The sequence below is a fragment of the Dromaius novaehollandiae genome, chromosome 2 (assembly GCF_036370855.1).
Source record: "Dromaius novaehollandiae isolate bDroNov1 chromosome 2, bDroNov1.hap1, whole genome shotgun sequence".
NCBI lineage: Eukaryota > Metazoa > Chordata > Aves > Casuariiformes > Dromaiidae > Dromaius > Dromaius novaehollandiae.
Window position 1 is genome coordinate 6682706 of NC_088099.1, and position 15504 is coordinate 6698209.

General features: G+C 40.5%; 2 protein-coding genes across 3 annotated transcripts in view; one reads left to right on the forward strand and one right to left on the reverse strand.

The window, feature by feature from the left end:
* TTC21A (tetratricopeptide repeat domain 21A) overlaps positions 1 to 2533 on the reverse strand; it is a 41105-nt gene extending 38572 nt beyond the window's left edge. The window contains 2 exon segments of the mRNA XM_064508062.1: positions 1907 to 2072; positions 2516 to 2533. Coding sequence (XP_064364132.1) covers positions 1907 to 2072; positions 2516 to 2533 — 184 coding nt within the window.
* A 514-nt stretch (positions 2534 to 3047) lies between these two features.
* GORASP1 (golgi reassembly stacking protein 1) lies at positions 3048 to 14361 on the forward strand. 2 transcript variants are annotated; one of them, XM_064505710.1, is made up of 10 exons: positions 3174 to 3304; positions 5654 to 5753; positions 6696 to 6776; positions 7806 to 8009; positions 9143 to 9229; positions 9611 to 9741; positions 10294 to 10438; positions 11089 to 11233; positions 11634 to 11783; positions 12504 to 14361. In XM_064505710.1, the coding sequence occupies exons 4-10, from the start codon at positions 7821 to 7823 to the stop codon at positions 12779 to 12781; spliced, it is 1125 nt and encodes a 374-aa protein (XP_064361780.1). In that variant the 5' UTR covers positions 3174 to 3304; positions 5654 to 5753; positions 6696 to 6776; positions 7806 to 7820; the 3' UTR covers positions 12782 to 14361. The 2 variants fall into 2 exon arrangements, with proteins under 2 accessions (XP_025952528.1, XP_064361780.1); XM_026096743.2 differs by lacking the exon at positions 5654 to 5753 and having other exon boundaries at positions 3048 to 3304.
* Positions 14362 to 15504: the final 1143 nt, after the last annotated feature.

Sequence of the window (15504 nt, forward strand, 5' to 3'; positions counted from 1 at the left end):
GTTCTTAACACTGGCTTTGCTTTTTTGGTTATTACTGATTTCTAAATTGACACTTTCTAAACCCAACATCTCACTTCAGACTGTCGATGAACAGCTCAGAGCCCAACATTTCATATGTGGAATTAGTTAGGATTTTTCCCCATGTGTGTCATCTTATGTTTATCTACACTTAATTTTATCTGTGGTTTTACTGCCCACCTAATCTTCTAAGATCCTTCTGCAATTCTTCAGTTGTTTCTTATTTTTACTATCTGGAGTAACTGCACATCATCAGCACATTTTGTCATCTCACCGATTACCCCTTTTCCACATTATTTAGAGTATGATGTAAAGCAGAGTCTAACCGTATTCTTGCAGAGGTCCATGGATAAGCTCTTTCCAAGAACTGATAATTTACTTCTGTTTCTTATCTTTTTTAGTCACTTACCTAAAGACCTTCCTTTTCTCATTCTATGGCTGCTTAGTTTCTCTAAAAGCCTTTGATGAAGGACTTTTGGAAATCTTAGCAACCAAGAACACTCCTTTCTGTATGTTTGTTAAATCCTTTAGAAACTCCAATAGATCTGTGAGACAGGACATCCCTTTATAAAAAACACATTGATTCTTCCCAAGAATAAAAATACTTGCCATGGTATCCTCTGAAGCTATAATCCATTACAGTTTCTATTACTTTGTTGACAGAGGCTTGCAGGCCTCCCCTTCCAGACCTCAACTACAATCCTTTTTAATAAAATAGGATCATATTTGCTACTTTCTAGTCCCCTGGGGCCAATGAGCAAGAAGTTAAATAAAACTGTTCATAGGCATGCTATCTCATTCCTGAGTTCCTCTAAAACGATTGGGTAAATACCATCTAATTATTTTCATCTTTATCATCTAATTTATTCTCCTTATTTTTCATTTTGTCTGTTCCACAGTATCTTTGACCTTCACCTCAGTTTAAGACAGGTCCTCTGATGAGCTCCCTACAAAGAAATGTTTGGGCATGAGAACTTCCTCACTACCTTCCACAATGACCACAAATGCAAACAATTCCTGTAGCCTTTTTTGTTGTGGTCTTACATTTCCTAAGTACTTCTTTTAAACTGTGACCAGACTCTCTTCTCTGGTATCTACTTTTGTTAGGTTTCAAGAAAGATTTACTACTTCTATTGTTTGTAGAAATACAGTTACAAGACAGTGAACACTACAGTTCTTCCACTGGTCCATCTGTTATAAAAGATGCTCTGAAAAACCTCCAAGTAATTTAAGAAAAGCTGTAATTATGCAATTAGGTTCCCAAATATATATATCAGGAAACACAGAAAAACATTTAAAACTATTTTTTCTGAACACTTTCACGCTCTTCTGCCCTTCTACCATATGCTCAATGAAAAGGATGCACAGATCTGCAATCCCATCTTAGAGATAACACTGGAAAAAGTTATTTAAAAAGGCTCTTGCGATTCTCATCTTTCTTTGGAGAAAGGTCAGCCAGCACGTATAGTTTTCAGCCATAAATAACTGTTGAAACGATAGGGAATTTAAGAGTTTCACGTGGAAGCAATGGCACAGGACAAAGAAAGCAGCTTTTTTCCCCTCTTTTGTCTTTACGCATCTTTTTGGTCTTTACCCTTGAACCACGAAAATTATGTTGACAAAACCGTATTTCCTCCTTTGAAAAAATCACATCTCAGAAGCTAAAGCAGTAACTACCAATCAGTTTTACTAAAATGGATGCTTTTATCTTTTTAACTATGTTAATATAACAATACTTCAAAGTAATATTACTATTCCAAAATCTTCCAGAACTTTTCCAACTAAGAATAAAAGGCAGAAACAGAAGAACTCATCTTAAAGAAAACAAAGGGTAGAACACACATGAAATTTGAGGTGAAAGTAAATATCACTGCTTCTTAATAATTACCTAAACACAAGGTTCCATATGCCTTGAAAAACAGCAACACTGGATCATTGATTTGCTTCTTGAGCTCTAACTCTGCAAATTGTCTCAGCTGGTGGAAATATTTTTCTTGAGCATAATATATAATATATGCCTAGATGGAGGAACAGAGGGGAAACACTTTCTCTTTCTAAAATGTGCTAAATATACATTGCTAAAAAGAATAACCTTGTTCTGTAATATACTAAAGGCTGTTAGAATGAGGAGTCGACTGTTTTTTTCAGGGATTTGTTGAGAGCATACATTGAAGAAATAGATTTGATTTACAAAAGAATTTTTTTTCCCCCTGCCAAAACCAAAAAATGATTTAAGACTCTAGAAACAAAGTCTAATTCGCCTGCACCTTTACTACTAGCTGCCCAATCCAGGGATTAAGCATCCCGATTTTGATTTGAAATGGAAGCAGCTTCGGGCTTTTCAAGCGGGAATAGCTGAGAAAGCAGGTCCCTAGCGCTCCCCCTTGAAAACCCGCCCAGGATTCAGAAACTAGAAACAGCAGGAGCCCAAGTCCAGCAGCGGGGGCTGGGGGAAGGACGCCTGCGCTGGTGCCGGCACTTTGAGATCGCACCTTACCCACCCGACCAGGATCATGGCGCTCACACCACCAAGTTCAGAGCTGCTTCATTTAAAATGAGGGGAGAGCGAGGGAGCACCCAGCCGCCTCCCAAAACGCAGGGCCAGCCCTGAGCAGCAGGCACAGGAGCTCAGGGAGCCCCTCGTCTCCGTACGTGACCCGAGAAGGAAGGGGGGGCTCAAGCCCTCCTCAAGACTTTCACGGAGCCTCTGAGCTTCAGCCAAGTCCTGCCGAGCCTCGGAGGCCCCCTCACTCCCCTCTCCCAGAGGCAGCGTCCGTCAGTCCTTCCCCCGCAGCCGCTCGGCTGCTCCCCACCATCTGTACCAGGGACTGGGAGGCGGGGGCGGCCATGGCGGCAGCTCCGAAGTCGAGGGGGTAGGAGAGGAGATGCCGCGGGGGCCCCCGCGCCTCCCTGCCGACCGTTGGGCGCCCCAACGGCTCGCGCGCGCCCCCGGCAACGGCTCGCGCGCGCCCCGCCCCCGTCGCTAAGGGCGCCCGCACGTCACGCGCGCGCAGCTGGCAGCCCGTCAGGGAGGCAGGCGGCGCGCCCGCCTCTCTGCTCCGTGCGCCGGGGCGGGCGCGTCGCTCGGCGCTCGCTTGCTCAGGCCTGCGGCGCGGGGGGAGCGGGGCGGGGGGCTGCTTGTTGCCGCCGGAGCCGCCGTGCTGTGCGGAGCGGTCCGGTCCGGTCGCGTCCGGCTGCGCCTGCCGGCGCCACGCGGGTGGGCATGGGGCTGGGCTCGAGCTCCGAGGTCCCCGACGGCGGCGCCGAGGGCTTCCACGTTCACGGGGTGAGAGGGCTGCGGCGGGGCTTCACCGGGCCCCGGACGGGGAGGGCGCGCGGGGGGCGGGCGGCGCTGAGGGGAGGCAGGCGGCGGCGGGTCGCGTCCCTCTTTCCCGCGGGGCCCGCGGCGGCTCGGGCCTGCCCGCTGCCTGGCCCCGCTCCCGGCCCGCACCTGTTCGCTGCCGCCGGGGAGCTGCCACGAAGGCAGGGGAGGAGCAGCCAGGCCGCCCGCTCCCGGGAGGCAGCCGCGACCGCCGGGCGCGGCCTCGCTGCCCTCCCCGCGGCCGGCTGCGTTTCCTGGGCTCGGGGCCTCGGGCCGCTCCAGGCAGCGCTTTCCCGAGGGCCGCTGCTCACAAATGCCTCGTGTAGAGTCAGACTTACCATATCTCCTGTCCCTGGCACGTTGTCTGCACGTACGCTGGTTTAAACGTCTGTCTTGGGATTTAGGAGATGGGCAGAGGTATTGCTGATAAGTTGTAGTTATTGCATCAATTATTTTGTCCTTTAATTGATTGTTTCCCTCTCCGAACAAGAGTGGGAACGTCATTGCCACGTGCTGCTTTCCAGTTCATTGGCAGTTCATATTTCCTCAACATCACAAAATCACAAAATAGCTGGGGTTGGAAGATGATCTCCAGAGGTGATCTGGTCTAACTTCCTTTCCTCGAGTAGGTTGTCCAGGACCATGTCCAGGCAGGTTTTGAATGTCTTTGAGGATGGGGGCTCCACAACCTCCCTGGGCAACCTGTTCCAGTGTTCAGCCCCCTCTCACAGCGAAAAGGTGTTTTCTTATGAAAATGGAATATGCTGTATTTCAATTTGTGCCCTTCGCCCCCTGTCACTGGGCACCGCTGAAAAGAGTCTGGCTCCATCTTCTTTACACCCTCCCTTCAGTTACTTACAAGCACTGATAAGATTCTCCTGAGCCTTTTGTTCTCCAGGCTAAACAGCCCCAGCTCTCTCAGCCTCTCGTTGTGAGACAGATGCTGCAGTCCCTTAATCATCTTTGTGGCCTTCTGCTGGACTCGCTTCAGTAGCTCCATGTCTCTCTTGTATTGGGGAGCCCAGAACTGGACCTAGTATTCCAGATGTGGCGTCACCAGGGCTGAGTAGAGGGGAAGGATCCCCTCCCTTGACCTGCTGGCAGTATTCTTCCTAATGCAGCCCTGCATACCACTGGTTGCCTTGGCCACAAGGGCACGTTGCTGGCTCATGGTCAACTTGTCTACTAGGACTCCTGGGTCTTTCTTTGCAAAGCTGCTTTCCAGCAGGTCAGCCCATGGTCTGTGCTGGTGCACGGGGTTATTCCTTCCCTATGTTGAACTTCATGAGGTTCCTCTCAGCCGATCTCTCCAGCCCGTTGAGGTCCCTCTGAATGGCAGCGCAGGCCTCTTGCGTATCAGCCATTTTCCAGGACATTAATGAAGAGGTTAAGCAGTATTGGCCCCAGTATTCACCCCTGAGGGGCACCACTAGTTACTGGCCTCCAGCTGGACTTCATGCTGCTGATCACAACCCTCTGAGGGCAGGTCAGCCAGTTTTCAATCCACCTCATTCGCTGCTTATCGAGCCTGTACTTCATTAGCTTGTCTATGAGGATGCTACGGGAGACAATGTCAAAAAGCTTACTAAAGTCAACAACATCCACTGCCCTCCCCTCATCCAGTCACATGTGTTAAGGGTACTCTCAAGCCAGTTGTGTTTAGGGTACCAGTATCCTTATGTATCTGTATATGTCTGTTTCATCTATCCCCTCAACTGAGTTATTCAATCAGGAAAATCCATAGGTCATGAAACACTTCCTCCTTTTATGTTAAGTGTAACATACTGCTTAGCTGTCTCTACTGGAAGGTGATTGAAGATTTCCATGACCTACAGTGTGCAGGAAACAAAGTCGTTTTTTCTCCAGGGAATGCGTACAACAGCACTTCTAAAACAGTGTCGTTCTGACACTGAGTACTGCAGTTCTTTGTTGCTGACAACTTCATATGGAAATTTGCATCGCCCTTATACACCTGCTGATCTCCGTAAACTATTGCCACACAATAGTTTTTATTCATTTCGTTTTGTGTACATTTTAATCCTTGAGCTTGTGCTCCATGATAGTTTCATTGTAAGGCTTCTTACACTTGATTTAGAACTGGAACAGTTCTTTATACCTAAACGTTTTACCTTTAGGTTGATTCAGTGCAAACTGGCTGCTTGCCATTGATACAATTTAGGACTGTGGTGAAAGTTACTGATTTCTACTCAAATTGTGGTAAACAGTAGTCTGTCTTGACTGTGTAATAATAAAGCATAGATTTCTGCTTCATAAACTTCTGCTAATATTGTTTTTTTTTTTTAACTCACATAGACAGTTTTGTCAGGAAAAGCTCTAATATAGATGCAGCTTTACCTATTTAAAGAAGAAAGGATTATAATGATATTTTACCTTGTTACCAAACTGCTGTAAGGTATGTATAGCTCTCAGGGAATGGTGGACTGTGCTAGCCATCAACTTCTTAGTTCAGATGATGTCCAGGTTGTAGCTTAGTATTTAAAGCGTGGGATGGCTTTCAGGCCTCAAGTATGTTACAGGTTATGGGCTGTATTGCCAAATTTGCAAAAAAGTAGTAGCAAAGTCACAACCAATGCAAATTGTTAGCATGTTTGCAATGACTCTGTTAATATTCCATTGCTTTGTTAGCATACTTCTAAATGGATATGCTCTCATATACCCTATATATATATCAAGTTTTACATAATTTTTATTTTATTATTTTTTCCCAGCGTGAACTACATTTTAGTAGGTGTTCTCTGTATTTCTGTATTGCGTCTGTGTTACGGTAACTTGTTTGTATTGAAATTGAGACATTGTGACTCTTATCTGAAACTTTTCTTAAAAACTTTTGTAAGTTATGGCAAGCTCTTTTTTTTGAGCAGTACTTGTAGATAGCCATGCATTTGTAGAGTACTCGCTTTGGTGTTCCTATACTAATGTGCTGTGGATCGTGGTCTGTGCTTATGGAAAAATTGAATGGCTGTCATATAACCAGGGATTCTTAATGTGCTCAAGCAATTAGCATGTAAGAAAATCCTGAACTAACTTATTGAAAACTAAGCTCTTCTCCAAAGTGCTTAGTGTTTAGTAATTCCATGCCGTGCACTCTGCATCACAATACATTTCTTGTACAGTAGTACACAAACTGCCTTCTGCAGCTTAATTTGGACAGTCGTTATTAGTAAAACTATAAAAACAAAATCACAGTGCTGGACGGCTTCCCAAGAGCTCTTATTCGATATCTCATCTCTAGTTCAATTCAAAAGTAAATGTTGAATTAAGTGTAAAGATTAATACTGTCACTTGACGTAACCACAGTTTAATATGCAATAAAAATAAAATGTACACTTTGCAGGTTCAAGAAAACTCTCCAGCTCAGCAAGGAGGATTGGAACCTTTCTTTGATTTCATTATTGCGATAGGACACACTAGGCTTGTAAGTCTCAAAACATTTTTTTCTTCTGAATAAAATACAGTATTGTACTGATGAAAGGTGGAAGATAAGGCTGTTGCAGTAGAGATAGCTTGTCATATTGGACATCACATATGGTGTTAAAAACGTAATATAAAATTTAGTGATGTTTAAAATCCTCTCTGATTGTCTGGATTCACATCGGAGGAAAAGACTTGCCTGTCTCTAATCACCCTAACTTCCTAGCAGACTTAACATAACATTCATTATATTACTCACTTATGCATACTTTCTGCCACAAGGTGAATATTGAAATGGTGAGTCAGCGGTAAGAGCTCAAAATATGTTTAAACAAACTTGTTGCAACACTTGATAAAACAAAAAAAATCATTAACAAGGGGAAAGGTGCCATGTGGCATTGCCTGCTTACGCTTGAAGACCAGGATCATAGAGCTGAGTAAATTTTAACATATTTTTTGTTTAAAAGGCTCACAATTTTGACTATATGCCTCACATACCAGCTGAATTCTTTAGTTTTGCCTTGCTTCTATTAGTGTGTGTGTCTTTCTGGAAATGATCATTATAATGGCAGATTGCAGTGGAGGATTAGTCAGTCTAGGCTAATACCTTACAGAAATAATGATAGTTCTCTAAAGTGTTCCTAAATATTCTGTCCTTTCATGGTCAGATTGCAATGACTCTAAGTGATTATTGAGTAGGGAAAAGGATTAGAGGCATGAAATAAAATGTTGCTGCTTATTGTTACTACTACATAGTTGAGGTCTAATATTGCTCATGCTATTTAATAGTAATTATAAAGAGTGGGAGAATACGAGATTAAAGTGAGTAATAGAGATTACTAATATGAAAGGACATGAGCTGACACTACTGACTTTTTTAACAAAAAGTTGAACTGTTGGGAATATAGAAGGCAGAACCTAAACTTTTGACTGTCGTCGGTTCTTAGTTCAGCCTCTTCCAGACTTGAAATATTTGTGTTACAGGTGTGACTAGAAATAATGTTAACGATATACCTCTTTCTGTGCTCTATAGAATAAAGAAAACAATATGCTGAAAGACCTGCTGAAGGCAAATGCTGAAAAACCAGTGAAGCTGGAGGTGTATAATATCAAAACAATGAAAATGAGAGAGGTGGAGGTGATCCCCAGTAATATGTGGGGAGGGCAAGGTCTTCTCGGCGCCAGTGTGAGGTTCTGCAGTTTCCAGGGAGCCAATGAACATGTGTGGCATGTCTTGGTGAGACAGAATTCTTTGCTTGTCCAGCAAGCTGCTGAGCTAAGAACAGAATGTAAATTGCTATTTCAAAACTTCTGCAATATGTTAACATATGTTTTAAGCTGTTAGGGTCTATTCTGGGAGGAGGGTAAATGCCAAAAATATTTTTTAGTATTCAAATCTGAACCTTTTTTTTTTTTTTTTTTTAACAATTGGTATATTATTTTCTTCCTTTTCCAACAGATGAAATATGCCACTTAGCATTCCAAGGATGTGTTAATTCATAATTTCAGATATTCTAGGAGAGTTTTCATAAGGATATATAGATAAAAGTATGAGAGTCTCTCACTGTATTTAGCAAAAAACGTTTAAAACAATTTTCTTTGGAAGAAAAAAAATGTGAAGATGCTGGTGAACTCTTGGTAGCTGATTTATGTTGATACACTATGTTTTTAAAATGTAATGTTTTGGGAGTAACTTTTATGTAAAAGTAAATGCTCCTGAAATCACATACAGGAAGAAACTCTCTTAGAAGTTTGTCTAAGCCATTTGAATAGGGACAAGTAGTGGGTGACTGTTAGTGTTGCCCCGGTAAGTGAATGTTTGCTGCTTATTTATCCGTGTGTGTGGGTGTGTGTGTGGGGGGGAGAGAGAGAGATAGGAAGAGGTTTTTTCTTCTTCTTTTTTTCTTTTTACACTGAAGAATCAATGGCAAATGCAGAAAGCATTCTGGCATTGGTGTTTCTATGTTGGCTAAACTTCATCAGAGTAATTTCAATATAAAAAAGCATGAAACATTTTTTTAAATGTAATTTGAATATTCTTGTGGAGGGAGAGCCAAAAGAGTAGAACAGCCTAGGAAAGGCTGACGTAATCTTTTGCTCTATTTTTGCTTGTTTAAATAAATGCAACTTCTGAAGGTCTTCAAAAGTATCTTATTTTGAATTGACAATGTCTTGATCAGATTTTTTTTTTTATTATTCATGTACCTTACAAGATGCTACATCTAGATGTAGACTGTTCAGAGGCTTCTTTTTTGTCCCATAAACAAAATGTTCTTTCCCTCTGTAGTTTTTTGGACTTAGTGCTCCCTTTTGATTTTTGTCTATCTTATCGAGCTGTGACTTCAGATGACATATGTCATTGCTTCACAGGATGTTGAACCTGCGTCTCCTGCAGCTCTAGCTGGTCTGCAGCCATACTCTGACTACATTGTTGGATCTGATCAGATTCTTCAGGAGGTAGGGCATGTTCCTCTAAGTAGTGATGTTCTTCATGCCTGCCAAGGCTATATTGTATTTATTTATTTATTTATCTAATTGTGTACACAACAAATGTATGTGGATAGTCTCTTTTGGGAGGTTGATGTTTATGGTAGATGCTTTATGACAGAGGTAAATGTTACTTTTTTGTTTTTTTATCTGTCAATAAAATAAGCTGCTCTTAAAGATCAAACTACGCTAGCGATTTTTGATCTGTCTTTGGGTTTTAGCATTGATCACTTAATCTCATTTTGAAGTAAATAATTGCCTAAAAACTTCATTTATTTCCAGCCCCTTATCTTGGAGATTTGAGTTGAGTAACTCTTACTTTTTTTTTTTTTTTTTTTTTTTTCTGCTTAGTCAGAGGATTTCTTTTCACTGATTGAATCCCATGAGGGGAAGCCGCTGAAGTTGATGGTTTATAACACTGAAGCAGACTCCATTCGAGAGGTAGTTGTGACTCCCAATGGAGCTTGGGGTGGAGAAGGAAGGTACTGATCTGCGGTCAGTCGCTGACTGATGACAGGTTATACACTCACTGTAAATGAGCTCCTATTAAGAGTATTATCACTGATCTTAGCTTTTTGTTTTCAAGTTAAGCCTTGTTTTCCTACATTTGTCACATAAACTGCTCTTTCAATTAAAAAAAAGTAGCTGAGAATTATGAAGACATGTTCTGGATCTAATTCTGTTTGAGTTGAAAGCAATGGCAAAACTTACGTTGACTTTCCTGGTAGCAGATTTACTAGCTATATTCTCACAGTTAAGCGTTCAGTAGAGCAAGAACAAAATCCAGATCAAGTCAGAGTGTATATTTTGTAAAGATCATTGGAAATAAATCAACTGAAAGCTGAGTTATGTATACCTAAGTGTCAACTGCAGTACTCCTTAAGTATCATAACTGAAACGATTCTTGCAGGTTTTTCTTACTATAGGTTAAGTACTCTAAAATTCTATTACGCTTTGTTTTAAAGAGTCAAAATTGAAAACACAGCTTTGATAAGAATACCTTTCTCAAGTCTGGTTCTACTTTGTTTGTGCAGTTTAGGATGTGGTATTGGATATGGCTATTTGCACAGAATTCCAACACAGTCTATAGTATCAAAGAAAAAGCCAGAAAGCAAACCACCTTCACCCTTATCATCAGAAGCCAGAACTCCTGTACCATCTACTAATGGTTACACAGAGGTATGTAAGAAAACTTTCTTTCTGGTGAGTCCTCTGGAGTTGTATCAAAATTTTACACTTGTTAGAACATTCATAATACAATATATTTGAGGACAACATACAATTTTGCTTGAATAAAATTGAGTTAGGTGAAGAGCAAGTGAGAACTCATCTTGCTGAGCGGATGACAGGAAGGATAGCATGAGAGATTCCTTTATTGCTGAGCTGTGCACTTTATTTCCTCAAACTTGCAAGTGGGATTCTTTCATATTCTTCATTGCATTTGGGTGCAGTTAGAGGTATTCCAGTTGCTTTTTCATCTGGGCGAGCTGAAATAAATTTTTGCCAAATACTCCTTATTCTAAAGACTTACATACTACAGCTGTATCAATGAATGAGAACCACATTAGAAGAATCCCCTTCTTGCTAGAAAATAAAATACATGTACAAGGATTTAGTATGGACTTTTCTCAGAACATACAGGCTTTGAAAGGGTACAGTGGAGCCTGTTCTAATCAGTGACTTGATTATCAGTTTTGGCATCCCATATTATCTCTGAACTGGTACACTTGGAGACTGAGGTGGAATGCTTTCATAGGAAGGTATGCTTCAGGTGAAGCTTTTAGTATAAAAAAATTACTTTGATTTTCCTTCTTATTGTGTAACTCCAGACTCCATTATTGGCACCTGCTTCTCAGAATGAAAACTCTGAAATAGTTATGAGCTTGGATCAGTCCACAGATCAAGAGATGAGTGGCTATTCACCGGAAAGCTCACTTTCTCCTCCTCCTCCTGTCCAAAGAGTTATGGATCCAGGTACGTTGTGCGTGTGTGTGTGTTTTTTGTTGTTGTTGTTTGTTCCCCCTCTCCCCCCAGCAATTTCTTAAAGTAATCTAATCAAAGTAAACTAATAAAATCTTAAACAAGTTTGAGACTTAAACACAGAACTATGAGCCTTGATGTTTCCATTGTAATTTTTGACCACAGTGGATTTCAGAGCTGTAAGATTTTCATATTGTGCGCCTGACTAAGGTTAATGAAATCTGTGAAAGTCTTTCCCACTGACTTCAGCAGATTTTTTTTTAGGTTATTATTTTGTTTGCATTTTGTGGGGAGGGGACTTCCCTGTCTTCTGACTGGACATAATACATCTTGTTGAATATAGAATTTTGTACTGTATCTAAAGCAGTATTGCAACGTTTGCTCTCTCCTTCAGGATTTCTAGACATGTCTGGTATTTCATTTCCTGAACTCACTGACTTAACAAAGGTTTCTGACATGTCTGCCTCCTTCAACATGCCAGCAGCAGACACTTTAGGAGGCACTGAAAAGTTAATGTCTAACAGCGAAGCTGCTGCTTATTTTGGTAAGTGTATTCAAGATTGCCATACCTCTGACCTAATCTCTGAAATGGTATCAGTTCATGCCCAATCAACAGTGTCATGTTTTTTGGAAATAAGCCAGTGTTAAGAAACTTTCCTTTTAGCTGAAAAATCAGAAAAGGGATTTGAGATGGAAGAAATAGTAGAATTTCATTGTAGAAACAGGCAAAAACTGATAGGTGTTCTTATATGGTTGCGGTATGTGGCTTTTATTCCTGAACTGAAAATATTGATGATCCAAATTAAACTGAACTTAAAAATATGTATTTCTAAAATCAGTGGCAATTTTTGTACTACGGGCTTGTTTTCATTTTTGAAAAAGTGAAAACAAAATTGCAGTCTTCTTAAAGCAACTTTTCTATTTAGAAAGAAAAATCCTTCACCTTATGGATTCTGTTCCCTTTGAGAAGGGGCACGGAGGGGTAAGAATTGTAACACTAAAGAAAACATCTGTAGCATAAGAACGATGTAGACCAAATGGTTTGTGGTCTCCTAAAATTTATTGCACCTTCAGAGATCTGCATTTTGGGAGAACTGAGGAAACACAGCTTATGTATTTCATCAGAAAATGATGAGAGTTGTGGATCTGTGTTATGTGTCTAAGAGGTATTTCATTCAAGCTGAAGTTCTAGAAATATGGAAGCCAGAGCACTGTCCATCAGCATGACAGGTTTTAATTTTAACAAACTATTTCCATTCCCCAGAGAATCCCACAGCTTTGGACCCTGAACACCTAACCACATATCCTGAAGGTTCAGTTAAGGAGCCTGAGTTGGACCAGCTAATACCTTCAATTTCATCTTTACCTTCTCTTGCTCTTCCTAATGAAATTTCTTCAAAAACAACACTAGGAACTGATCCAAATAACCAAGAAACAAAACTACTCCTAAACAGTACTGAGAGCTCATTATCCACTACTCCACTGAAACCTGATGATGAAAAAGCATGTGAACAGAAAGAGGAAGCTGCACAAGATCAGTGAAAAGGACACTTCTTTTGTTGCCAGACAGCCAATATGCTGTAATGCTACAGCTTGGAATATTTTTCTGATCTCTTAAGAGAATTATAGCCATTCTATTTTGTTAGTGTAGACAATATTATAAAAGTATGTAAATTCATATGAAATACCTATCCTATTATCTTCTCCCATCATGGTTTGATGGTTTGATATGTGTTCAGACTTTGCTGAATACTGTTCAAAATCAACAGATTATTCAGTTCTCTTAAAAGGAGAAATTAATGCAAAAACTATTTGGACACGGGTAAAGTTTCAACTTCTTGGATTAAAGTTTGGCTTACAATTGCTCCTCAATATATTTTATGAAGGCATTCTGCCTGAATAGTGAGCTTTAATGATGACTTTCCCAGTATGTTTGATGGCATTTAAAAGGAAGTTATTTTACAACTTTGACTTGCTGGAAAAATTTGCTACTGGTTCACCTCAGTTTGATAGTTCTTGTGACTTTTAAGACCCTCTCTACCCCAAGATACCTTTATTCATACTTATTACTTTGCAAACTTATTTTTCTTGCTTTAGCCTTCTCTTTCTCTATAAGGGTTATTCACATCTCTTAAACTATTTTTGCAGGAAAGGAAGTAGTTTAAGTTTTGAAATTGCAACATATAGATAGGGCAAAATGGGGTCGGTGTGTTCTGTTACTCACTTTAGCTCTTTGGTGGATTATATGATGGTCTCACAGTTTAAAAAAATCAAGGGAAGAATGCTGGTGGTTATTTGAAATTAAGTTTATTAAAGTAAAGATTCAAGTCAATTCCATGTGAATTTAGGGTGATGAACCTTGTAAACGGAGTTGAGCATGTCTTGATTTCTCTAGTAACAGAGGAATAGCTTTTATGGTTATGCTTTTCTGTTTCCCCAATCAGTATTTTTATAAAAATCATTAACTTTAAGGCACTGGAATGGAACTCACTGTAACACATCTATTGCTTCTTAGATTTTTTTTTTTTTTTTTGCATTTGTCTTCAAATATTTTCCACCATTTGAACCTTTGTGTTACATGATTAGTAAGTAACAAGTAACAATTGAAGACACCTGAAGGTTTTTATACCCCTCAGGGCAGCAGTTTATCACAGATTTTTAAACTGGTTGGGAATAACCTCACTATAGCTGATACAACTACTATGATGAAAATCCTCTGCCATCTTAAGAGAATCAGGTGCAATATTAGACATGTTTTAAGCTGTAAGTTTGTAGGTTTATTTAGCACAATACAGTGTCAAATTCCCTCCTCCTCTTCCATCACCCCCTGATGCTTTTCTGCATCGTGCCCAATGGAGATTAGTGAACAGAATGACTGACTAGGCTAAGATATTGCAACAGCGTGGGATGGGGAGTCTAGGTCACACAGACTTGCCTGTGACAGCTCACCTGCAGCAAAATGGTGTAGATGAAGCCACGAAACAAGGGACAGGTCTTCAGATGATACACTGTTGAATAAAAACTTAAGATTTCTTAAAATACATTTCTTCTTCTTCCCTTCCTCTAATGGACAGCTGTATGTGTGAATAGCCAAAATTAAGAATAAAGAATATATAATTTAAGCTATCGGTAAGTTTTTGTTCTGTCTTGGAGCCTGATGACTAAAGACAGCTAAGCATTCTATGGTGAGGTTTTCTGTTTGTTTAGGACAGTTCTCTAGTACTACACATTTTTCAACGCTATGTTTTTAAGCTTGTGGCAGTTTACTTAAGTGATGGTGTACCCTAGGCACCCTTTAGAAATTTCAAAGCAGGAGATGTCCAAATTTCAAATGTCACAGTAATAAACAGCTTAACATTTACTCTGGCTAGCCTACTTCATGTTAATTGAATCTTGTGGAAAAAAAATCAGTATATACTTATGAACGCTTGATTCCTTCTCATAATGTTCAAAGAAAAACCTGTTTAATGTGCAAATTTAGAGAACTGTATAGACCTTTAACCTCTAGCAGTAGAATGCTAAGTAAATAGAACTTACAGCAGTACCACTTAAATGCTAGAAGAGTTATGGAACTTGATTAGAATGATAAACCTTATCTCTGACAAGTTGGAGAGTACCTTTTGATATGGATGAAGCTATAGTACTTAGCACCACCTTAGAGCTTTGAGAGCTACACTGAAATAAGGTGGAGGAGAAGGGGAGAGTGTTCCTTTACTGGTGCATGCAGAGATGACAGAGCTGCTTATAAATTCTTCAGTTTCAGAATATAACCTAAAATAAGATTGCCAGAAGCTCCTGTGAGTGGAAGGTACCAAATCATACTACAGAAGGGTGGATCCACCTGTCCTGTTGGTGTGTCTGCTGCATTTCCTTCCTTCCATTGCTGCAAATACAGACACCAGGAGTGCCATCCTGTCAGATGCAGACTGCATGCTGTAGACCAAGCTGGAGCATTTGTGATTATCTCATTCCTTAATCTGAGGAAATTCAGGAAGGGAATAATCAGCTGAAAGTCCAATACCAGATGATACAGCTGAAAGACGAGAAACATACCTCAAGGCCTGTGAGGACAGGCCAGTTTTGAAGTAAAAAAAATAGCATTTTGTGTTGATTTGAGATGAGCAGAATGACTAATTTTTAAGAAATACACTGTTGTCAGGTGTAGTCCCAAACAGCTACTGCTTCCAAATACCTAGGAGGGGTTGTGTAGCATCCTGTTCGCTTATATAAACTTTGGGAGCATCTATTAAACCTGATAGTGATCC

Excerpts from the sequence above, each read along its gene's own strand:
- GORASP1 (XM_026096743.2), top strand. The coding sequence starts at position 3,242 with ATGGGGCTGGGCTCGAGCTCCGAGGTCCCCGACGGCGGCGCCGAGGGC. Across the intron at positions 6,777-7,805 it reads CGATAGGACACACTAGGCTT|AATAAAGAAAACAATATGCT; the intron begins GTAAGTCTCAAA and ends TGTGCTCTATAG. Across the intron at positions 9,230-9,610 it reads CTGATCAGATTCTTCAGGAG|TCAGAGGATTTCTTTTCACT; the intron begins GTAGGGCATGTT and ends TTTTCTGCTTAG.